This window comes from Castanea sativa, chromosome 10, assembly GCF_040712315.1.
Source record: "Castanea sativa cultivar Marrone di Chiusa Pesio chromosome 10, ASM4071231v1".
NCBI classification, from domain to species: Eukaryota; Viridiplantae; Streptophyta; class Magnoliopsida; order Fagales; family Fagaceae; genus Castanea; species Castanea sativa.
This window is the reverse complement of record NC_134022.1, coordinates 26,298,466-26,324,447: the sequence shown is the minus strand read 5'-3', so window position 1 is coordinate 26,324,447 and position 25,982 is coordinate 26,298,466. Positions and strand designations below refer to the sequence as shown.

Here is a 25,982-nt window from a genome sequence, read left to right as displayed (position 1 = left end):
GCTAAAGCCATGCAGAAGGAGATTAATCATTTGAAGAGGAAGTTACGTCGCGCCAGACGCAGGTCTTCACCGTCCTTATCTAGTCCTTCCTCAGAGGAGGTACGGGGAGGTAGCTACAGCTCAAGGTCATGCTCACCCCCCAGTGCAGTGTCCTCTGGTGAGGAGGACGACCAGCCAGCTCGCAGACGCAAGAAGCTTCCTTCAAGGGGCTTAGGGAACGATGCTATGAGTCGGGCGTTGCACCAACTCTCCAAATCTCCGTTTTCACGGAGGATTGAGAATGGGAGGCTTCTCAGGAGGTTTACCCAGCCCACCTTTACCATCTATAATGGCCGGACTGATTCGGTGGAGCACGTGAGTCACTTTAACCAGAGGTTGGCGATGCACTCTCACAACGAGACCCTGATGTGTAAAGTTTTCCCCTCTAGCTTGGGACCTGTTGCTATGAGGTGGTTCAACGGCCTTAAATCGGGGTCTATAGGTTCGTTTGGGGAGCTCACTAAAGCATTCGCTTCGCGGTTCATTACGTGTAGCAGAGTACCTCGGCCATTGGAATCGTTGCTATCCATGACCATGAGGGAAGGGGAGACGCTGAAAGCATATTCTGACCGGTACTGGGAAATGTTTAATGAAATAGATGGAGACTTTGATGAGGTGGCGCTCAATACTTTTAAGGTAGGCCTTCCTACTGATCATGACTTGAGGAAGTCTTTGACTAAAAAGCCCGTCTGTAGCGTACGTCGCCTCATGGACCGCATTGACGAGTACAAGAGAGTGGAGGAAGACCAGCAGCAAGGAAAGGGTAAGGAGAAGGTTATCCCATAGGAGAGAAGGGATTTCAGGTCGGACAGGTACCACAACAACAAGCCGAGGAGAGATTATGTTGGGCAGTCCGGCTCGGCAGCACCTCAGGCCGTGAACACTGTGTTCCGAGAACCAATACATCAGTTGCTGGAGAAAGTTCGTAAGGAGCCCTTCTTCAGATGGCCTTGTAAGATGGCAGGAGACCCTGCGAAGAGGAATCAGAACCTCTTTTGTCAGTACCACCAGAATGTGGGTCACACTACCGAGAACTGTCGGACCCTTTGGAACCACTTGGAGCAGCTGGTCAGTGAAGGGAAACTAAAGCAGCACTCGTGTCAACCTGGTGGACAGGGCAGTCAATCTGGCTCGAACAATCAGAGGAATAATCCATCTCTGCCCGTATTGGGAACGATTAATGTTATCTTCGCTGCACCTGGCAGGACTGGCTCAGGTCCCACTAGGGTGATGGCGGTTTCCCATTCTCAGGCCAAGGAATCAGGCTGCAGGCCGAAGAGGTTAAAGGTGACCTTACCCGTCTTGGGATTTTCGGAGGAAGATAAGGTTGGTACCATTCAACCCCATGACGATGCTCTTGTGGTCACTCTCAGGATAGGGAGTTATGATGTCAAGAGAGTTATGATTGATCAGGGCAGCAGTGCAGATATCATGTACCCTAATTTATTTAAGGGGTTAAGGCTGAAGTTGGAAGATCTTACTCCTTATGACTCGCCACTCATAAGCTTCGAAGGAAGGGCCGTTGTGCCGAAGGGACAGATTCGTTTGCCCGTCCAATCCGGCTCAGAAACGGTTGAGGTGGATTTCATTGTGGTCAACGCGTACTCCCCATATACAGCCATCCTCGCCAGGCCATGGCTACACGCTCTGGGAGCTGTCTCCTCTACCTTGCATGTTAAGGTTAAGTTTCCTTCGGGGGAGTATGTTGAGGAAATCCTCGGCAGCCAATCAGTGGCCAGGCAATGCATATCGGCCATAGTGCTTCATCAGTCAGAAGCCGAGTCGTCAGCTTTGCCCATCCAAGAGTCATAGCAATTAACAGCTTCGGATGCACCTGGGGCGGTGACAGGAGATGAGGCTGCTTGTGAGGGGTTAGAGAAGTTTTTAATAGCAGATGACCCGGAGAGGTTCTTCCAAGTTGGCATACGTTTGCCACACCAAGAGAAGATGGAGTTGTTGGAATTTCTGAAGGACAATATTGATGTTTTTGCATAGGACCCTTATGAGGCCCCAAGCGTTGATCCGAGCTTCATTTGTCATCGTTTAGACGTCAACCTTGCCATTATGCTAAGAAGGCAGCCACCTCGGCGCTCTTCCAAAGAGCATGCCGAGGCTGTAAAGGAAGAGGTGCTCAAACTCAAGAGGGCTGGGGCTATTAAAGAAGTTTTCTACCCCGAATGGTTGGCGCATACGGTTGTGGTTAAAAAGAAGAATGGAACGTGAAGAGTATGTGTGGACTTCACAGATTTGAACAAGGCCTGCCCCAAGGATTCGTTCCCAATGCCGCGTATTGATCAACTGGTGGATGCCACTGTCGGACATCCTCGAATGAGTTTTTTGGATGCCTTCTAGGGTTACCATTAAATTCCATTAGCATTGGAGGATCAAGAGAAGACTGCTTTTATTACTCCAACAGGGAACTACCACTATAAGGTCATGCCATTTGGGTTGAAGAATGCTAGGGCTACCTACCAAAGAATGATGACTAGAATGTTTGAACAGCAACTAGGGAAGACCATTGAGGTATATGTGGATGATATGGTGGTGAAGAGTAAAACAATACCTTCACACGTGAAAGATCTGGCCGACACCTTTCAGGTGCTAAGAAAGTATAAGCTGCGCCTTAACGCCTCAAAGTGCTCTTTTGGCGTGGGGTCTGGAAAGTTCTTGGGATACATGATTACTCACAGAGGCATAGAGGTGAACCCAGCGCATGTCAAGGCAATTCAGGATTGGCAGCCGCCTCGGAACCCAAAAGAGATCCAGAAATTGACCGGAATGATCGCTGCATTGAATAGGTTTATCTCTTGGTCAGCTGACCGATGCTATCCTTTCTTCCAATTGTTGAATAAGTGGAAAGGGTTTCAATGGACCAAAGACTGTGTGTTAGCTTTCCAACAGCTTAAGCAATATCTTTCTCGGCCACCCATTTTGTCTCGCCCCGAGGTGGACGAGGTCTTATTCGCCTATCTGGTAGTGGCCATCCACGCGGTCAGCCTAGTTCTTATAAGAAATGAAAGCGGGGTGCAAAGACCGGTCTACTACGTTAGTAAGTCTTTGAATAAGGCCGAGGCGCGCTATCTGCTTCTGGAGAAAGCACTTCTGGCCATAGTTCACGCCACGCGTAAGCTTCCTCATTATTTCCAGTCTCACACTGTGGTGGTCCTGACCCAATTGTCTTTCAAGGCGGTGTTACGCAGTGTTGATTACTCTGGCAGGGTGGCAAAATGGGGAACCATTTTGGGAGCCTTTGATGTTAAATACAAGCCTCGTACCTCGGTGAAGGGCCAGGTCCTCACTGACTTGGTGGCAGAGTTTACCGAATCATTGCTAGAAGAAACCCTGAAAGAGGCACACATGGATGAAAAACTAGTTGGTGTGATCACAGCTGTAGTACCCCCAACTTGGAAAGTGTATGTGGATAAGGCAGCTAATCAAAGAGGGTTTGGTGTTGGACTTGTCCTAATGTCCCCTGAGGGGATTGTCTTCGAAAAATCTTTGAGATTGGCGTTCTCGGCTACTAATAATGAGGCCGAGTATGAAGCAGTCTTGGTGGGCATGAAGATGGTGCATAGGATGGGTGGAAAGGTAGTCCAGGTGTTCTCGGATTCTCAGTTAGTAGTCGGCCAAGTCACGGGCACCATGGAGGCTAGAGACCCCAGAATGCAGGAATATTTGGCCCAGGTCAAGCGTCAGCAAGCCGAATTTGACTCCTTCGTCTTAGCTCACATTTCTAGGAGTGGAAATACTCATGCAGATTCTTTGGCTACGTTGGCAACGTCTTCGGCTCAGGGTTTGCCCAGGATTATCGTTGTGGAGGATTTGTTAGAGCCAACTCTTACCATTGTCAGCGCAGTTCACATTCATCTGATAAGGCCTAGACCTAGTTGGATCGACCTGGTTATATCTTTTCTTAAGAATGACACCCTTCCTGAGGACAAATCTGAAACAGATAAGATACGTTGAAAAGCGCCACATTTCTAGTTGTCCAAAGACCAGAAACTGTACAAACGATCCTTCTCAAGACCGTACTTGTTGTGTGTGCACCCTGAATCAATGGAAGCACTACTGGAGGAACTACATGAGGGGATTTGTGGAAGCCACACTGGGGGAAGGTCCTTAGCCCATAGAGCTCTGACTCAAGGTTATTGGTGGCCCAATATGCAGAGGGAGGCTCAGGATTATGCTCGAAAGTGCGATCAATGCCAGAGGTTCGCCCCTAATATTCATCAACTTGAAGGGGCTCTTAACCCTCTTTCCAGTCCTTGGCCTTTTGCACAATAGGGATTGGACATAGTGGGGCCATTTCCGAGAGCTGCAGGAAACAAAAGATGACTTCTCGTGGGGACAGACTATTTCACTAAATAGGTTGAGGCCGAGCCCTTAGCAAATATCAGAGACGTTGACTCCAAGAGATTTGTCTGGAAAAACATCGTCACTAGATTCGATATTCCACACACACTTATCTCAGACAATGGCGTTCAATTCGACAGCAAGGCTTTTAGGAAATACTGTGGTGATATGGGCATCATAAATAGATACTCAACCCCAGCTTATCCTCAGGGAAATGGGCAAGCCGAGGCTGTTAACAAGGTCATAGTTAGTGGGCTCAAGAAAAGGTTGGACGATGCGAAAGGCAGATGGGTAGAAGAACTCCCACATGTTCTGTGGACGTATCAAACTACGCCGCGCAGGTCCACAGGAGAAACACCATTCTCTATGACTTATGGAGCCGAGGCGGTTATACCCCTGGAATCTGGTTTTCCCACCCTGAAGACAAGTTCTTTTAGCCCAGAGAATAACAATGGACTCCTGGAGAAAGGTCTCAATTTACTTGAGGAACGACGCGAGGCAGCTATGGTCCAAATGACTTATTATCAACAGAAGCTAAAATGGGGATATGATGCCCACGTGAAGCTAAGGCCGCTCGCACCTGGTGATCTTGCATTAAGAAAAGTTGTGGGCACTTCTAAGAACCCAGCTTGGGGTAAGCTAGGACCCAACTGGGAAGGCCCCTATCGCATTGTTTCAGTAGCAGGCATAGGGTCATATCGGCTAGCTGACCTAGATGAAAGAATTGTACCACTCCCGTGGAATGTAAATAACCTTAGAAGGTATTATTATTAATAAAATGTGCTTTTGTTAGTTAACATTTCAAAGTTATAAGTACCTCTGGCATTTGAAGTTACTGTTCTTAAGAATCAAACAGAAACTTGGTTAAGTGTAGTCCTCGGACCACAAACCTTGTGAAAATTGATATCTTATCATCTGTTAAACAGAACCTTTGTTATGCCGGGTCCTCGGACCTCCTACTTTGGGGAAATTAACATTTGGAGTTACTGTTCTTAAGAATCAAACAGAAACTTGGTTAAGTATAGTCCTCGGACCACAAACCTTGTCACTGTTCTTAATATCTTGTCACTGTTCTTATTCTTATCACATGTTTTATGGAAATCAGTATCTCACCATTCATTAATTTGGATCTTAAGTTCCACATTTTTAAGTGTTAATCAATTTTTTATAAGGAATGGTTTTTGGACCTTACATCCTACTGAAAGCAATACGTCAGATTACAAAGGTTTAATCATCATGTGAGTTGTCTAACTATGACATTATTTAATATCTAAATTAAGTTATGTGGCTGTTTAGAAGTCATAGTTGTTTGCATGGTGGAGTTAGACTTATTTATTCTGTTTTCCCTTTAACCATTTGTTATTGAAAACTTTCATGGCAAGCACAAAAAGAATAAGGCAAAACAAAGACAGCATGAACGAAAGTTGAATATAAATGTTCTTCATTAATTATATACAAAAAAGGGGGAGGAGTACAAAAGGTTCTATCATAGGCCTTAAGCTTGTGCAGGGGGGTCTTGGAGGGAGCTGCTGCTAGCCTCGATACTCTTCAACTCCAGTTCAAAGGTGGACAAAACTTGCTTCCCTTTGTCTGTTGAAGGGACGAGGGGCTCCGTGTCTTGAACTTGCTCCTTCTCGACGCCATCACACTTGTCCTTCTCTTTATAGGAACCTTCAGGTTCTGTAGGATCGAGAACAAGTTCTTGCACCATAGAAGGAAGGGCAAGAGAGGCAGCAACATGAGGGTCTTCAATTTCCTGTATGTCTAGGGGAAGCTAAATGTTCTCGGGCTTCCTCAGCTCGGAAGCTTGAGGAACCCCTGCTGCATTCATGGCCTCTCCCCAGACCTGCTGACAGTACTCTCGGCACAAGGCCGCAAAAGCCTCTGTCAGCTGTTCTTGCGTTCTAGTCACCCCCTCCTGATAGCTGGCCTTCTTCGCGGCCTCTAGTGCGTGATTATGGGCGCGAGCCTCCTTCTTCGCCCGCGTAAGCTCCTTTTCCAAGTCAGAGCGTGCCTGTTGGACTTGGGCGAGCTCGTAATCCTTTTGGCGGAGAAGCTTATGTTGCCCCTCCACTTGGCCCTCCATCGTCTTCAAGCTGGCCTTGTCACCATCTCTCTCTCTTTTCAGGTCGGCCAGCTGTGACGTAATCTTCCCGTTCTCTGCTAGGGCCTGGCCTAGGGACCTTTCTGCCTCTTGCCTTAGCTCTTGCTCCATCCCAGCGCGCTTCCGAGAATCCTCCACGAACTTCTCGGCCGCAAAAACTTCTTGGATGGACTGCAAAAATGTCAGGAGGTTAAATACGGTAAAGTGTTTATAAATAAATATAAATTACGAGTGCGAGGTGGAACTTACCAGAGCTAAACCCCTTTTTAATGAGAGGAACAACTGCGGCTGGCCCATCTTCTCCAAGGTTTCCATGTCCTTGGGCAGCAGAAGAGGACGCTCCAACACCTCGGCTAAATGGTGGGCGTGGCCTTGTTGGACTGCCCTGATGCTGGAGTGACAGGGAATGGGTGCGCCGTCCAGTCTCAAGTCAGGAGACCAGGTAGCTGGTGCTCGGCGCACTTCAGCCACATCTCTGATCTCCCCGCTTTCAACTGAGCGAGCGCGCCCTTTGCCCTTGTCCAATTTTTGCTGCTGGGCCGGCACGGGCTGCTTTATCTTCTTTTGTTTTTCACCTCCAGCCCCCTCGGCCTCCGCTTTCCTTTTCTTCTTGGGATCTTCGGCTGGAGGCTTGGGGTCGGCTGTAGGAAGAGGAGGTGGTGGTAGAGCCGGGGGAACTTGGGACCCCCTCGTCCCCTTCTTCGCCACTCGTGCGCCTCTTGCGGTCATAAGGCCCTTCAGCTCGTCCATCTCTTCTTCAATGGAGCTGTCGTCTGGAGGCGCTACCACTAGACCTTCTATCCCAGAGGCTTCGGCTGCTTCTTCTTCCTCGTCGGAAAGAACAACGAACGGGTTTCCGCGAGGTCGTGGGGAATCCTCGAACTGAAATTGTTCTATCTCCTCGTCCAACGTGTTCGAAGAAGACACTCGCTCCTCTGGGACAGCAATTGCCTGAGAGTGCACAACGAGGGGAACTACCACTATGGGCTGTGTGTACAACACTGTGTGTGGGGCGACAGGGATGTCGTGGTTGGCCAAAAAGTGGGGTCTGGCTACGTTAATTCTCCTACGCCTTCGATCACCCGCGATTATTGCGTTCTCGATCTCCTGGAAGTCCGAGGAGATGGGATCGTACCCCAGAATCAAGTGGGCCGCCCTAAGTTGTAACTCTCCGCTGACGAACACCTCGGAGCGTAGCACTCTATTCAAATCTGCAATGTTGCAGTGGTTTAAGCGTGGGCACACGTTTTGCTTATCTGCAAAGAAAAACATCCAAATAAACAAACATGGTTAGATTTGTAGAACATATAATAAATTAAAGTTAGACGCTCAAGTAAATGCGAATGCACATGTCTAGATGATTTAGGGAGTTATGGAGTGGGAAGTTAAATCCTAAGGTGTCGCACCTGGATCTCCCCACTCAACTGGGCAGTGGAGGCCGTCGTGCCAGTTGCCAGAGACGATGAGGTAGTCATCCTTCATGCCTTTATTGGACTTGGGCAAACAAGAGATCAACCTAACTACGCTAGAGCAGGATTTGATGTAATAACCTACTCCAGTGAGTTTGTGGCATTTGTACATGAAGACGACATCATGCCACGTAAGGTTCAGACCCATTTGCTCGTTTAGAGCATCAACGCTTCCTAAGACCCTAAAAACGTTGGGAGCGCACTGATCGGGGCACAATCAGTGGTTGCGGAGATACTCCCTGGTAACGGGTTTCATTGGGAGGGTCATCCCACCTTCTACGAAGGCAACCATTGGGATGATGACCTCTCCAGCTTTCCTAGAACCGGCCACGGCTTCTGCCGGGCAGTATCTTAAACCTACATCGCTGGGAATGAGGTACTTAGCTCTAAAACCCTCCATCCCAGCAGCAGTATCTACTAGACACTTAAACTTTCCCATCAGGAAGAAACGAAAGACTAAGTTCTAAGAGATGGAACATTTAAAAGGGGGGTCAAGGATAAGATCCAAGGAGAAAGGGTTAAGGAAAAGGAATAAGAACTTACAAATTTCAAGTTGTGCGAATTTTCACGAATTTCTGCAGACAAAAGGTGATTACTGATGTTTTGATGGGATTAGCCTCTGAGGAAATAAATGAGGGCGCAGGTTCCCGAAGCGTCACGACGTGCGGGAAGCGGCCTCGAAATTGCATTTGTCCCCCCCAAATTTTCATGGAGTAACAGGGGCCGTTGGATGCTCATCTCACCGTTGAACGTGGGGGACAAGGTGTAACTTACGGTAATAAATGCGCGCGTTTTTGAAAATAAAACCGCCAAGTGGCATCCTCTAGAACGCGAAACGATTTCCACATGTGTAGTTATTTACAAAACGTGTGGGGTAAGTCCTCGTTGAATCAAAACCCTATTTTTTCCTCCTCGGACGATGAAAAATAGAGTTTTGAGGGGCTATTGTGGGGAGTAAAAGGACCTAAGTGGGCATATGGGCCTTTGGACTGTAGCATGGTGGGCCGACCTACTCCAGAATTAAACTCTACGAATTGACCCATACGTCGAGGACCTGAGGATATAGCCGAGGGCGAGCTTCTCCTCGGACAGATCCAAGAGAACTCAAAACTTCATTATGAAGGTCAAGGCACAACACTGGAAAGACTAATGGTTAAAGGGGGACACCTTGAACCTTCTAGATGCACCAGTGTCAAAGAAAATATCAAGAGTAAAGGCTGCCACCTCCGCATTAAAGGCTCTGTACCTACCTCCCTGGCCGCATTAATGGAGAAGTGACCCCTGAACAGTAGGGCTGAAACTTCTAGTCACTGTCCAAAAAATATCAGGGAAGGAAGTGTTTAAGGGGGGTGAAGGCCAAAGAGAAGGGAGGATGGGCAACGAAGAAAAAAACTAAGAATTGTAATTTTTAAGTAAGAAATAGAAATAATACAGAAGTAGTCCTCGGTTTATGTTCGAGGAGGCCTATTTATAATTATCATTTGTTATTTACATGTGTTTGTAACTCTTAGCCTGTTATCAAGTTCTCAGTACTTCTAATCTAGGTTTCAAGCCCACACTCTACAAATCTTATTGTTTAAGGCTCATTAGGCCTGAGCCCGTAGTTGTCTTTGGGTCCAGGTACAATTGTGCGCCTACACTATCTTACATTTAAATTTTTTTAAAAAATAAGTATTTTTATTCCTAAAATTTTGCCTATTATTTTGATACTAAAGCAAGAATGATACTGGAGAACTTATCTTTAAAGATAAAATTTTAAAATTGTGCTGAAAATTGCTTCTAAATAATAGATTAACTTTTAGGGGTAAAAACCTACACCCTTAAATATATCTTATATTTGATAGTTTGAAATGTTACTTTATTTTAAATTTTAAAATTTTAAAAATTGGTAAAATTTAATCTGTTCCAAAATAACTTACCAAAAGACAAAAAAGACTCCAAACAAACCATGCATTTTGAATTTGCATCAAGTGTTACCTGTCCTCAATTAATAAATTTGCATCAACATTTTTTTTTTTTGGGGGTGGTGAGTCCTTCAACGTTGGTCTCCTATTTTTTTTACAACTTCAAGCAAAAAAAAAAAAAAAAAAAAATCCCAATGTTTTAGGTATTCTATTAATATGCCAGCACTGTTTTACATTTAATTTTTTTTTTTATAAATGTTTTAAGTATTTTTATTCCTAAAATTTTACCTATTATTTAGATATTATTTAGAAATAATTTTTCCCTGATTTTTTACTTTTATATTTAAAGAAAAGAGGAAAAAAATAAAAACCCACGTTTTATAGATTTTCAACCAATTAATAACATAAAGCCTTTTCTATACAAAATATATATATCCTTCAATAGTTGGGGGAGGGAAATTTCAACCAATTGAGCTATTTTTTTAAAAAAAACATTATATTATGGCTAAAATATTGTGTTTACATATTTTAGTGTAAGACCATTGCAACTCAAAAATAAGGGTGCAATATTATTTTGTAAAACTTTTATTTAAGAAATTTGACGACAAAATTTTAACATAGACATGCTTCCACTTTTACTAAAATTTTATTAGAATTGCACATATTACTACAATGTTTACAGGTTTAAATACACCCTCTTTGGACTAGAGAATAATTATTGTGCTGAATATGTATATATGTGCAATACACCTATGACTCATACCAAAGACGTAGAACGTCGTCGAGAACTATGGAGATATTATGATCGACATAGTAGACAAATAGAAGACAACTAGCCTCTGAGCACGCGCGCAGAGGCACTTCTATTTTTTGGGTAATGGTTAATTTAGAACATTTATTATAATTTGGGATTACTACATTTTTTAATCACAGAAAAAAAACCTAGGGGTGTGATGAGTATATATGTGTGGTAAAAAAACCTAGGGGGTATGATGAAAAATTATTTCATCATCACACCCCTAGGTTTTTTTTTTTTTTTTTTTTTTTCTGTGATTGAAAAATGTAGTAATCCCAAATTATAATAAATGCTCTAAATTAACCATTACCCAAAAAATAGAAGAGCCTTTGATCACGCGCGTGAGCGCGTGCTCAGAGGCTAGTTAGTCTACTAATTTCTTAATTACTAGGATCTCTTTAGCCATATATTCACTATATCCCCTACATTTTTAGAAGCATTAACAAAGTTAAAGTTAGTCTACTAATTTGTTAGGCTCCCCATTAGCCATATATTCACTATATTCCTTTCATTTTTAGAAGTAGTTACATGAACTATGTAAATGCTTCTTAAAATGTGTTAGAAATAAGTATTATTATGTTCCTATGTGGAATATTAAATATAATATGAAAAAACCGTTTAACCAAGCACATTACTTATAAATGAAATCTCAACATTAACGTCACATATTGAATTAATTGTCCGAACAGCGAACTTCAAAGTACCAAACACAAATTCGATAAATGTAAAAATTAGTCTCAGTTGAAGTATGTTATACTCCGCTAATCACATTCATTTAGGAGGAAGAAAAAGACATAGAGTCAAACTTTTAACTTATAAACAATAAAGTAATTCCATTTTAAAACTTAGTTGAGAAATCATGAATACACTATGTTGCACACACAAAGAATTTTTTTTACATCAATGATTCCCGATTATTCCATTTCCTGATATTAGCATTGTACAAACTGTCCAATAGAGTTATTTTCTTACATTAATTTGTAAATTTTGTAGTAATTTTAACATTTTTTATTAATTTAATGAGGTAATGTTCTTATTGCAAGTATGACTACTAAGAAAAATAAAAGAGAAGATCGAGCCAGCTAGCTGATTACGATTCAGGGGCTTCAGGCCCATATGGTATTGATATTGAAACAAATCAAATGGCAATATCAAGGTTTCATGAAAGCAACATCCCTGGATCAATTACATTTGGTGAGACCGAGAGAGACGTAAAAAAACAAGTTGTAAGAAGCAAATTAAGGTCCTCATGAGTCATGAGTCATGAGTCATGACAAATGAAATGTCGGTGGATTTAGGTGTTTTAGTTTTGTCCCTTGCGCCCAGAAACCATGTCCTCGAAGCATCTCCAGCCAGCCTGTTAATGGCTCCAATTTCATTGACTCAGCAACATACATTGCACACGCTTTTGATTTCAAACATTCAGTACCCTACAAAAATATACTAATCTACAAACCTTGACTTTGTAGGGCCTATATTAATTCAAGTTAATTACTTTTATAAAGGATATACGAATAATTTTTTAATGATAACTTTGAGCTAGTTAAGGCTATTCTGTTTTCAGATTTTAGCTCTGGAAACAAATATTTATGGACTTAGCCGTTGCAGTTTAGTCAATTATTAATAATCCAAAGGCATAAATGCAAGTGGAGTAGCTTAAAAACAGAATTAAGGTTTGGTGAAGCTTGACTCCATTCGTACTTATCTCGCAGTCGCAGCACATGTTTCCGCGTTACAACTTTGAAGTTAGAAATTCTTGGTTCTCTAACTTTTTAAAGCGAACCCTTCTTGCAAGGTAAAGACGAACAATGATAATTGAAAGCTTTAGAGTTGGTGAAACTAGCTAGGGTCCGCGTCCACCGTCGTGATGCGCCCCTTTTTGCTAACGTCTTTCAATAAATGGGTCAATTAATTTCACTCGGTTAGATTGTGCTTTTCAGTCAAGTGTATTGAATTTGAATGTTTCATTGACTTTGCAGGGTTTTCTTCTTCCTTCTTTTTATTTTTTATTTTTTATTTTTTTATTTTTTAAACTTAATTTAATACCAGTAGAAATTAACGGACTAAGCCCCAAGTATTAAACTTTGCAGGTTTTTCTTCTTCCTTATTTATTTATTTTTTGCTTTTATATCTTATGCATAACTTTTTACACTTTTTTATGGTTGAATAAGAGATTTGAGATTCAATTCTCATTTATATCAAAAACTAATTAGGGTCTTAATCTGATGATAAAGAGTTATCATTAGCAGCAGACGTCATAAGTGCTCTTTAAAGATGAGTTATTGCGGGATCCATCTAATAAAAAATTGACAAAATTAAAGTGATAGGTAAAACTCAATTTTTTTTTTTTTGAGAAACAAACACACACTCAGGAGAGAGGAAAAATAGTTCTAACACAAAGGCACACCACAACTCAAAAAGTTTTCTTCTAAAAAAAAAAAAAAACTCAAAAAGTTGGATTTATTTGCTTCACACCTTATAAAACTAGTAAAAAATATAACATAACACAAAAAAATATGACATAAAGAAAGCAAAAACGTCTAGGCATAAGTGTCACGCGTCATGGCTTCTCTCAAGGGGGATATCGGCCTTGTGTCAATGGTAAATTAATAGAATTAAATATGTGTAATAAGTCATGCCGAATTAATTGGATAAACATGTGTTAATGCGTTATTGGCTCATTGTAATATTTATTACTAGAGGATCGGGAGGTCTAGGCTGGCGAGACGAGTGACTAGTACTCCAACTTCGACCAAAAAATGCATGGAGAGAGAGAGAGAGAGAGAGAGAGAGAGAGAGAGAGAGAGAGAGAGAGAGAGAGAGAGAGAGAGAGAGAGAGAGAGAGAGAGAATTTATTAAAAAGAAACGATTATGACTTTAATTTTTTTTAATATTACTTAATCAATTATTTCAAGAAAAATAAAAATTTTAAAAATAATATTTTTTCTACCATTTAAAATCGAAAAACTAGCTAACAATGTTGTTTTTAAAGATACTTAATATTACATTGTTATGGAAAGAGATGTAAATATTACATTTAATACATAAAAAATGATAAAATTTAGCTACAAAATTGGTTGTAACTTAAGTCTACAACCTTGCTCAATATCTTTAACATTACTACATATTTTGAAAATCTAACTGTTGGATTGCATGTTTTTTACGTTCTTAATATATATGTTAAATTTTGTGATAATCCGATATTATTTACTATATGATCTATAAGATTATATTTTATACATAATTTTAAACTACAAAAACTTGCAATTTAAATAATTTATTGATGATATAGCTATTGATCTTTAATTTTTTTTAGAAATTTTACAAGTATGAAAGATATAAGAAGAAGATATAATCCACGGAAAAATTAAATGATTGAAATGAATAAAATATTTCAAGAGTAAGTGTGCGATTGAATTTTGACTATAAGTAAGTTTAATTTTTCTTTCTTATTATTTGTAAATCTTACCTGAGTCATGTGCTTATTTTATTTTAGCTATCTAGATAAGCTGTTCTTAAAGACTTTATCAAATACTTATTAAATTGATTTTTTTTTTTTGTTAGGACACTAAATAGAAATTTGATTAAAGTTAGAAGTATAAATAATAAATATAGCCTACCTTTTATTTTGATATTACTCTATCATTTTCGCACCGTAGATGATATTTTTCTAACACCAATCTCACGGATAGAGCCCCCCACGTGAGACAAGTGGAAAAGTATAACTAAGTACAAAAATAGTAGTCCACCTTAATTTGTTTGATAAGTGCAGTGGGACACGTCTTTATCGTTTAAAAAAGAAAAAAAAAAAGTAATCGGTCACATCGATTGGGCTAACTACGGGCGTAGATTCTAAACAGTTTGTTCACTTTGTCGTCGGAAAGATATGATAAACGTATACCAAATTAGATCTCTTTCTTTTGCTGAATAACGAAAAAATATCAATTCTGTATTAAATAAAAACTTGCCCTTTTAAAAAAAAAGAGATTTCTATTGCCAAAAATAGCATTATTAATAAGTACCCCTAACTCTTTTGTAATCAACGGAAGACAATACATACCGTTGATGAAGTCATGATTGGCAATTAATCACCGAGAGCATTACAACCACCATAAAAGACTTATGGCCTGTTTGAATGTTTAAAAAAGGAGGGGGAGTAGAGTAGAGGGAATGGGAGTAATTCAATTACCTTGTTTGGGAGTTTTTAAAAAAAGGAGGGGGAAAGGTTTGAAGGGGTTTGAAGGGGTTTCAACTACCTCCAACCCCCTCATTTTTAATTCTCCCAAATTGGAGAGATTTGGAGGGAGAGTAGAGCACATAAAATTATTGATAAAGTAAATTACCTAATTTACCCTTATTATATTTATAAAATTACAATGTTAAGAACAAGGAGAATGGCTAATTACTCCCTTCCCCCTTACTAATTATAAAAACATCCAAACAAGGTGGAGGGTAATCATTCTCCTCTACTCTCCTCCCCACTACTCCCCTCCCCTCTACTCTCCTCTACTCTCCTCCCTCTCTAAACTCCCAAACAGGCCATTAGGAATAAAGCCTCTAAGAGCAATTGCAGTAGTGGAGCTAAATAGCTGTATAGTTATTTTAGCTCCACTCAAACACAAAAAATCTTCCTGCAACAGTGGAGGTAAAGTAAAAAATTTTAGCTAAAGTGCTACAGTGCTCATGTATCAATACATAAGCACTGTAGTTGAGAGCTATAAAAAAAAAAAAAAAAATTTATTCACCTTTTCAATTAAATGGTGGTTGAATATTTTTTGGATAGTGGGATATATTATTTTATTGTAGTAGATATATTATTTTATTGTAATGTTTATATTATTTTATTGTGTTGAAAGCTAAAATAGATTCATTGCTGCAACATGTTTTGTAAAATGAGTAGGTAAAATAGATAAAGTAACTTTTTGTGGAGCTAAATTGCTAAAATTTAGCTCCACTACTGTGGATGCTCTAATAAGAAGGAAAACTACATGCATCAGCCTTCAAGGACAGAAAGAGGCACATATAATCATTCAGAAACTCTATCTGTTCTTCTATGTAAATTATTTTATACTTTTAATGTCTAACTTAACTATCAGAGGGTTTTTAGTAGGCATTATCTAAATATTATTATTTTAGAGCACTTTGCTCATTACATGTAGCATTTGGTCTTCCATATGACATGGATGAAAAATTCAACTATTAATATTTGACACATCATTTATTACAAAAAGAATAGCAGTGTCAGTAAGTTCAACTTAAGCCATTGAGAAAGCAAGTCTCTATCTCATTTGCTTGCCCACCGTTTGTTTTCACTTCTTATCACATGCTTATGCTAATTTGTGCTCCTAACAAATAATAATGCTACATAATTTGAGTCTAGCGTACTAAATCCATTATGATAATGATATATATTCACTTTTAAGTATGAGTTGTCATAATGTTGGTCAAAAATGATGAACGGGTTTTGAGTTTTGTGTACATGTTCTGATGGTACTGATGAAACCACTTTTCTTGGATGACCTCATGAAACACCTTCGTCTACCTCAACGCGGCATGAACGAGGGCAGACAAGTCATTAATAAGAGGATTCAATGCATTGGACAATTACTAGCTAGCTATCAGACCATTGGAGCCTCATCAAGACTCGCAGTAATAAGCCCTAAGGCATTACAAGAAGAGCATTAAAACCATAATCAAGTCTCCAACAACTAGAGACCACAAAACTATATATACAAACTCATCAGAAGCAAAGAAGGTACAGAACTTCCACCTAAAGATACCCTTACATAAACATCTCAGATATTTGGAGCTTTTTTTATTTTTCTAAAAGGGTTTCTATATACTGACTTTGACATTGATGATGTTGTGGCAGACACCACACTAGTGACCATCTTAAGAGAGCCTTTGTTCCACCTTTATAGGAATAGTAACGAGCATTCAACACCATTTAAATGAACTAGATTGACAATTTATACATCATCATATTCTTTCTCAAATTTATTTTATTTTATTGAGATTATCGAGATAAAAAATTATGAATGATTAACAATTATTTTCCCATTGACACATCTCTTGAACACCTCAATGGAGAGCTAAAAAATTCCTTACTCTTTACTCGAGTCTAGATGGCATGATTTTAACTCTTCTCAAAGACTTGCATGTCAATTGTCAAGGTCTTTAAATTAACTAGGTGACCCTAAACCAACATGACAAGACGTTAAAAATTAAAGTTTGACAGTAAGGAGGACGAATTTGGTGGAAAGTTGTTAAGCGGAGACGATTTTTTTGCCTCTTGGGAAAACGAATGATCCAGATTCTCTAGATTTTTTAAGGTATTTTATCAAATAAATTTCTTTAAATTTTAATTATTTTTTAATAAATTAATAGTCTGGATTCTGTTATGTCAACATTTCACTAATAATAATCTTAATTGTTTTGTTTGCAACATTATTTTATTATTTTAAGAATATTATTAGTAAAATGCTGACATGACAGAATTTTGACCATTAAATCATTAAAGAGTGGTTAGGATTTAAGAAAATTTATTGGTAGAGTACCCTAAGAAATCTAGAGGATCTGAATCTGAAAAAAAATACAAAGGAATTTAATTTTTTATTTTTTTTGAGAAGGATGATACAAAGGAATTTAGATACGTCAAAAATCAGGTCTCTTTTTAGGAAAATCACACGGAAATATATAATTTTTAACACCTTTTTGCCATAATTATAATAGGTCAGAGTGTGAGGAGTGGAGAAAATATAGTATATTTATATTTAAGTGATAATTAAATACTCATAATTTGCTAAGTCAAAATTATGAAGAAAAAAAATTATAAAATAATTTATTAGAACTACTCATGTTTTAATAAGCAGATTGTATTTGAATATGTCACCAATGTGGCTGTCACCGACCCCATGTTTGACAAAAGATAACACATGCATATACATATATAGTAGTACCCCGCAGCAAAGTATCTGATTAATTAGGCAAAAGACTAGATTTGTGATTAGCTTAAGTTCTACTAGACTCACTAATTAATATTTGGATTACAGCTTGCCGCCTCATTCTCCATGGCAACCAATAGATTAAGTTGATTAACATTAAGCCCAAGACCAACGCGCTTTGGAAAAATCGTAAACGTTGACTTCACATATTCAATATCCCCATGTAAATTAAATCTCTCTCTTTCTCTTTACAATTTTTTTATCTCATCAAGCTCACCCCCTTTCCCTATAAATTAAGCCTAATGCATTGAGTGAATTCCACCTCCACATCACATATATTTTTTGAACTTTCTCTCTTTTTGAAACCCCAATGGCTTCAAAGCTCTTCACTTTCTTTACATTTTCATGTTTCGTTTTCCTTGCCTTGTTTGCCTCTGTATCTTTTGCTGATACTGAGAGCAATTCAACCAGCCCAGTCTCACCAGGAACCATTTGCAAGTCCACCCCAGATCCTCACTTTTGCAAAACAGTGCTCCCTAACCAAACCGCCAATGTCTATGACTATGGCAGGTACACAGTCCGAAAATCTTTGTCTCAATCCCGCAAGTTTTTGTCAATGATAGACAAGTATCTAAAGCAAAGCTCCACTTTGACAAATTCAGCAATTCAAGCCCTCGAAGATTGCAGGCAACTAGCTGAACTCAACATGGATTTCCTCTTGAGCTCATTCCAAACTGTGAGCAACACTAGTAAAACTCTTTCTAGTGCAAAAGCTGAGGACATCCAGACTTTGCTTAGTGCTATTCTTACCAACGAACAAACTTGTCTGGATGGCCTTCAAGTCACAGCTTCAGCTTGGAGCGTAAGGAAAGGCCTCACTCTCCCACTTTCAAATGACACTAAACTATACAGTGTCTCTCTGGCTCTTTTCACCAAGGGGTGGGTGCCTAAGAAAAAGCAAAACACAACATGGAAACCTATTAAGAAACAACTTGGTTTCCGAAATGGACGCTTACCCTTAAAGATGTCAAGCAAGACACAAGCAATATACGAGTCAGTTAGTCGGAGAAAGCTATTTCAGTCACAGGGTGTTGATGAGGTGGTTGCGGTGTCTGACATTGTGACTGTGAGTCAAGATGGAAGTGAAAACTTCACCACCATCAATGATGCTATTTCTGCAGCTCCAAACAATTCTGCCCTGACTGATGGGTACTTCTTGATCTATGTCACGGCTGGTGTGTACGAAGAGTATGTGTCCATTGCGAAGAACAAGAGGTACTTGATGATGGTTGGAGATGGTATCAATCAGACAATTATCACAGGCAACCGCAGTTTCGTGGACAACTCCACAACCTTCAATTCTGCAACATTTGGTAAGAACTATTATTACGCATTCAAATTCTAGGTGCCAAAGTCAACTAAACGGCTCAATTCTCGATAATTTGGTCTGCCATTCAAATATAATATGTTCGTTTTTTTTTCTTTGACAAATATGTACTATGTGTATGATAAGTATATATTATGGTCATCGTTAGGAGTTAGGAAAAAATTGACTTTTAGATTTAAAAAATAAAAAATAAAAAATGGTTGATAAGACAAGTTATCTTAAATATAACCTCATTTTCACATATTTCATATCATTTTCACATATTATATTAAGGGAAGATAAGTTATATTAAGAGAATACTTAGGTACAGTAGTCATGCGTTATTCCTTATATTTTTCTCTTAAAATTTTACTATGTAGCTTTTTTTCCTCATAAGATAAAAATGTAATTTTTAATTAAATGGTCACATGACAAAATTTTAAAATAGGAACATAAAAAATAGCATCTAAGATATTGTATATAAGTTTTGTCCATTCATTAAAGATACTATTATTATTTTACGCGATTGTAATCAACCCGTCATATTTTTTGTAGCAATGTTAGACTTAGTGTGCATTTGGCATTGACTTAAAAAGACAGATTTTTTTATTATTTAACTTATTTTTGCTACTATTTATGAGTCTCACTATACTATTTAAACTACCTTTTAGTGTATGTACAAGTTATGGCCTTACTTTAAGAAAACATAACCTTAGAAGATAGTAATATTTAATATATGAAAACATAACCTTAGAAGATAGTAATATTTAATATATGAGTAAAAACAAAATTTTGAATTACGTTATTTAAATCAAATTCAAATAAATTAATAAAAAAATATTACTTTTCAAACAAAGGAGAGAGGGGCAGATTAAAAATAAATAAAACAAGAGCCAACAACAAGAAGAAAGCATTAGAAAATTTTTACAGTAAGAGTCCATTTGGTTGGGAGGATGAAAAAGTGAGATGATAGAAAATAGAAGGAGAATGGAAAAGTGAGAGGATAGAAAAGTTTTTAGTTTTCCTCGGTTGTGTTTGGTTGAGAGGGTGAAAAAGTAGAAGGATAGAAAATTTTTTGGTTTGGTTGGAAATAAGATTTTTATAAATTTACCATCATGTTTCTCTTAAATAAAATAGAAAAGAATATATTATACTTTTTTTTAAAATTGTTCATAGATGAAAGTGAACATTTCAAAAAATAGCATAAAAAATCATCCAAAAGTGTTTTTTTTTTTTAAACTATTAAAAATAAAAATTAAGAGCAAAAAAAAAAAGAAAAAAAAGAAGAACCCACCACCTCCTGACAAAACAAAAGAAAGAAAGAAAGAAAAAAAAAAAAAAAAAAAAAAGAGCTAGAAACGTTATAATATTTTTCCCATGACGTTAAAAAAAAAAAAAAAAAAAAACCAGAAAAGTGGGGGTAGTTTTGTCAAAAAAAAATTTCTCACTTTTTACTCTAATTTTCTCTCCAATTTGGAGAGATTGTATTTTGAATGGGAGGAGAGAAAACTTGTGGGCCTCACCACTTTTCTCTCCCCCTCCCCCTCTCAACCAAACAGTAGAAAATGTCATTTTTCACTCTATTTTTCTCTCCCTATTTTCCATCCTCCCTATTTTCACTCCAAACAAACACACCCTAAGTGGTTTTTTTGAACTTAGGATTGATCTAATGGATTTTGATATTCATATTGCAGCTGTGGTCGCAACAGGGTTTGTGGCAGTGAACATGACTTTTCGCAATACTGCTGGGGCAATTAAGCACCAAGCAGTAGCAGTTCGAAATGGGGCTGATTTGTCCACATTTTATAGCTGCAGCTTTGAAGCCTATCAAGACACCTTATATGCACATTCTCTCAGGCAATTCTATAGAGAGTGTGACATATATGGCACGGTAGATTTCATATTTGGTAACGCAGTGGCTGTTCTTCAAAATTGTAACATATACCCCCGACTACCAATGAGTGGACAGTTCAATGCCATCACAGCACAAGGTCGAACAGATCCAAATCAAAACACGGGTACCTCGATTCAAAATTGTACTATTAGAGCTGCCGATGAGTTGGCTTCAAGCAATATTACTTTTCAGACATACCTAGGAAGGCCATGGAAGAATTACTCTAGGACAATTTACATGGAAACTTTCATGGATGGTTTGATAAACCCTGCTGGTTGGATTGCTTGGAATGGAGATTTTGCACTAAGCACATTGTATTATGCCGAGTATGATAACACGGGACCTGGATCAAACACTACGAACAGAGTTTCGTGGCCTACTTACCATGTGATTAATAATGCTACGGAAGCTGCTAATTTCACTGTGGCTAACTTCTTGCTGGCTGACAATTGGTTGCCTCAAACGGGAGTACCTTACGATGGTGGCTTAATTTGAGGAGCTTCTTAGGTATAGGCTATAGCTAGCTGTTTGTGACTTTGTTCTTTTACATACTCTTTTATTATTATTTTTTTCATCATTAATTGTTTAATTAAGTATAATAAAGATGTAATGACTAAGCTTCTACAAAGTACAGCTTGGTTTTGACCAGTGAGGATCAACTATAGTGTATACTTAAATTACTTAATACAAGAATGTCAATTATTTTCAATCAAGTATTTCCCCTATATATGTGTGTGTGTGTGTTTCTAAAAAAAAAGATACTCAATGTTGTTGAGTCGTCACACATAGGTAAGGTGTGATATTGAAAAGGATGTAATGACCAAGCTTCTACAAAGAACAGCTTGGTTTTGGCTAGTGAGGATCAACTGTATTGTATACTTAAATTACTTAATACAAGAATGTCAATTACTTTCAATCAAGATGGAAGAATAGAAACTTTTTTTTATTCCACTGAAAAGGACTAAAATCAACGGAGACTGCTACTAGTAAATTGGATGACTGACTTAGAGACATGAACATTATCACAAATCACAAGTGACAACTAATTCTAAGTCTTTGTCCATACCCTAAGAAATTAACACAAGAAGCCAATAAAAGTGGCACTGGGACCACTACTAACCCACAAATCAAGAAAGAAATTTGTATGAAATACACAGTTTGGAAATTGACAAGCTCCTGAGCATTTTTGCTAGAACCAATTTTCAATACCTTGTTGTCACTTATTCTAGCACAAGGTGGGACAGGTGTTGCTTAGCCAAATAGAGGTAGAAGTTGAGTGAAAAATTGAAGATAGAGTTAACATTTTTAAACTATATGGAGAAATCATAACAAGTTAACAACCGTAAATTTCATTTATAAAATAAATTATTGATCACAATTTTGGCTTTAGTTCAAAGAAGCAAACATTTCCTATGGCTTCAGGCTTGCCTATTCATATTTCTAATGAGAAAATAGATATTATGTATCTTTCGAACTACCACTGGTTGGTGCTTAATTGCCCCAACAGTATTATGAAAAGTTATGTTCACAGCCACAAATTAATCCTGGTGCGACCACAGCTACAATATGAATGTCAAAATCCATTAGATCATGCCTAAATTAAAAAACCACTTCCTATAAAAGTTGTCTAATACTTGCCTTTTATTGTTGTGGGGTGGGTGCTAGACTGCTACTCTACTAGTGCTTAATAATGAAAAATAATGAAACAACTAACCAATAAAAATTTATGTTGAATTGAATTGTTAATAGAGTCATACAATAGACACAATAATAATTATTATCTTTATTGTATTAAGAAATAATAAACTTGTAGTTTGGTTATGTACATTGAAATAGATGTGACTTGTAACATTGATAATGTGACTATTACTCAACGATTTCAAAATATGAAAACTCGTAGAAGGAATTTGTAAAACTTTATATATATATATTGTAAGGACACAATTCAAGTTCCCAAACTACGACTGGGAGAAAAATGGGCTTGAAAGACCTTTCTTTACAATGAATTTGTAGAGGATGGGCTTGTAATTTAGATTTCAAGGATGGTTTAGACAATTACAAAAAGAACGGGCTTTGGGCCCAATAGAACAGAACAAAGAATCGTTTGCAAAGAGTAAGACTGAGAAATCGTCCTCGGATTGTGTCCGAGGATGGTTTCTAATGATATTTCTCAAGTTTGGATACAAGTGTTGATTATCATTTACTATTGGCTCTATCTCTTTTACTCAGAAAAGTCCCCCCCTTCTTCGTATGCCTTTCCTCCTATTTATATCCTTTCCTTTCCCTTCATCACCTTCCACCTTTCTCGTTGCAATCCCCCTTTTGGATACTTGTCCCATCCATTCTTCCCTAAAGCCCGCCGGGATTAGGACCAAGTTCCAAGCTCGATGTTCAGGTCCCATCCTTCCATCTATACAAAGTTCGTGTATCAATTTCCAGAGCTTTTAATGTATGGGCGGTGGTAGCAGCCTTTATTTTTAGACATTCCACCGTTCTTTCTCTCGCCCTCCACGTATACCGTGCATCCCCATAATTGTAGGACTCATTATAATATAACAGGGATACCAAACTTCTCTTTCTATGTCCTCGGCCTTGAAATCCGAGGACAAATCTACTCCTCGGACGTGTTTGGATATGTAAATAGTCCACGGCCATTTTGATGTCTTCGGATTTTGGGTTTCAGCCCAGAAATACTTCGTTGGGCCATCCTTCATATGCTATCGGGCCCAATACCCCTACAATAGCCCCTCGAGTTTCTTTATTTTTTCACCTCGGGAGAAAAATAGAATCTCGACTTAAAAAGACCCCCGTTACCCTCAGTACTTTTGGCAACATTGTTGACAGAGATAACTTCCCGAATCACCCATCGCGTGTTCCCGATGCTTCGGTATGCGAAACGCCCCCGAATTGATTGTTGGCGCTTTCTTATGTCCCCCACGTTTCATTAATATGACACATATCCAACGGTCGAGAGCGATTCTTGGGTTCGAGGCGGGAATTCGCCCGCTTTAAAACATCTTCTCGACATATAAATACTAATTTTCTTCAAAATTCTTCACACTACAGAAACCTCATAACGTACCTGCCACACTTTTCATCTCCCCGTACTCTCTCTCTGTCTATCAAGTACCCGGTCCGAGGTGACCGTGCTGTCTTCCTTTTTAAAAGTAAGTTCTTCAATACTCCCCCTCCTTTATCAGCTTTTTGGTTTCGTTTGTTTCTTTTCTTTCCCATCTTCTCTTTTTCACTGTGTCTTTCATCCTCGGCATAGTTATTTTTTCTCCACACCCCGCCTTTTTTCAAAAAGAATGGGTAGATTTGCGTCCCTGGTGGATTCAAACGAAAAAATAGAACAGTTTAAGGTTAAGTACAAAATTCCCTCGGATGTATCCATTAGGTATCTAACGAGGAAGAGTTTTATACAAAAAGAAAAACGGGGAAGTTGTAATCCCGATGATTGCGTTCATCGAAGGGGGAATGAAAATCCCCATGGGAAACCGTGACTAGGGATTATCTTAGGGCTTTTAGGTTGGCTCCCACCCAAAGGTGCCCCAAATGTCTTTAGGATCTTAGGTTCCATAGACGCTTTAAATGAGAAGATGAACCTAGGGCTCACTCACCACGACGTGAACTGGGTTTATAACCTCCATCACCTAAGCAAAAAAGATGAATATTACCTAAAGTCTAGACACCCAGAAGTCAAAGTAATTCAATGTCTCCATCGAATCAAATAAGGGCCTAAAAAATGACTTCCTCGATCATAAGGAAATTGGCACGACGGCCTCCTCCTCGTCCGACAAGGGAATGGACTCCAGGTGAAGTTTCTATTACATACTATTATCATTCGACTATTTACTGACTCTTACCCACTTTTACTTGGACAACTCTCCAAGATCCACACGCAGCGGATCGTCATCCTAACCTTGTGGATTTCGGGCGATTGGATAGGATCCTACAAGCCGAGATCTTCGTGCACACCGACGGTCAACTCCGCGCGGCTCATCTCATCCCCTCGGCTACACTCCAATATCAAAAGCCTTTCGGCGCCGAAGTGCGTGATTAAAGCCCGCGATCCTCGTCTTCCTGACAGCGTTGCCGTGGAGGGTTTTTTGCTACCGGGGGGACTACCATTCCTCAAGGTACCTTGGTCACCCAACCAATCCAACCGCCACCATTTGTTCCATTGGGATTCCCACAGTTCCTTTCTCCACAATTTTAACCTCTCATAAAGCTGCATCTTCCTACCTTACCGTAAAGGAAGAAGAAGAAGAAGAAGAAGTTGACGTACCGTATTCCGAGGACGAGTTCGAGGTTTTTAATCAACTCTACTCTCCCCGAAGACTCAACTTCCATCCTCGGCACTTCTACCCCAATCTCAAAGGTTACTACCGAAGAACTTGATGTTATGGGCATTCAACGAAAGATTAAACACCTTGAAAGATGTCCTTGAGGGCGCCTGACAAGGACCCTAGAGTCCAAGAACCTCCAAAAGAGGTGCGCCCTCGGACTCAAGAAAAGGGTCCTGACAAACGCCTGAAGCTAGGCTTCCTCCTCCTCCTCCATCCTCCCAAACTCAACGTGCCAACATAGCCGATCTCAAAAGAAAAAGGGATCAGCCGAAAGGGAAGGAAGTTGTGGAGGTAGGAAAGGGTTACGTATCCAAGGAGCCCGAGGTTGAAAAGGGTGCAAAGCAAGCCCGCACCATACGACTAGGTCGGAAAGAAGAACCGACCAACAGGCGGTCGTACGCGCCCCCGTATGGCTTCCTGACCTTTCTATGGACGATGAGGTCATTACCGTGGATGCGTCCATTAGAAATTCCGATGAAGGGACAGGCGCGGCATGCGTCGCATGCTTTGGAGCAAGCACCGTTACTCCCCGAGGATATGATTGAGCCGAGAAAGAAAGGGACCACACCGTCTTCATGACTTTCAAGAAGAAGGAGCTTGCAATGGTGAGTTTTCTCTAAAACCTTGACTTTTGTTTTTATTTCCTATATATATCTATACGTCTAAGGTTTATATGTTTTGTTTGTAGGCCGTTCAATCTCGCCCGTGGGCGGAAGAGATTGCCATTAATTCCTATAAGTCTCGAGGGCCGAGGAGTCCAGCGT

The 25,982-nt window shown here is 39.2% G+C and overlaps 1 protein-coding gene and 1 long non-coding RNA gene across 2 annotated transcripts in view; one reads left to right on the top strand and one right to left on the bottom strand.

Annotated features, from left to right (window-relative positions):
• Positions 1 to 15,210, bottom strand: part of LOC142613593 (uncharacterized) — a 66,513-nt gene extending 51,303 nt beyond the window's left edge. Inside the window, exon 1 of the long non-coding RNA XR_012840290.1 lies at positions 14,786 to 15,210. This is a non-coding gene — a long non-coding RNA (uncharacterized LOC142613593). The remainder of the gene's footprint in view (positions 1 to 14,785) is intronic.
• A 2,725-nt stretch (positions 15,211 to 17,935) lies between these two features.
• LOC142611575 (putative pectinesterase/pectinesterase inhibitor 7) lies at positions 17,936 to 21,580 on the top strand. Its single transcript, XM_075783643.1, has 2 exons — positions 17,936 to 18,982; positions 20,670 to 21,580. The coding sequence occupies exons 1-2, from the start codon at positions 17,980 to 17,982 to the stop codon at positions 21,362 to 21,364; spliced, it is 1,698 nt and encodes a 565-aa protein (XP_075639758.1). The 5' UTR covers positions 17,936 to 17,979; the 3' UTR covers positions 21,365 to 21,580.
• Positions 21,581 to 25,982: the final 4,402 nt, after the last annotated feature.

Excerpts from the sequence above, each read along its gene's own strand:
- LOC142611575 (XM_075783643.1), top strand. The coding sequence starts at position 17,980 with ATGGCTTCAAAGCTCTTCACTTTCTTTACATTTTCATGTTTCGTTTTC. Across the intron at positions 18,983-20,669 it reads CTTCAATTCTGCAACATTTG|CTGTGGTCGCAACAGGGTTT; the intron begins GTAAGAACTATT and ends TTCATATTGCAG.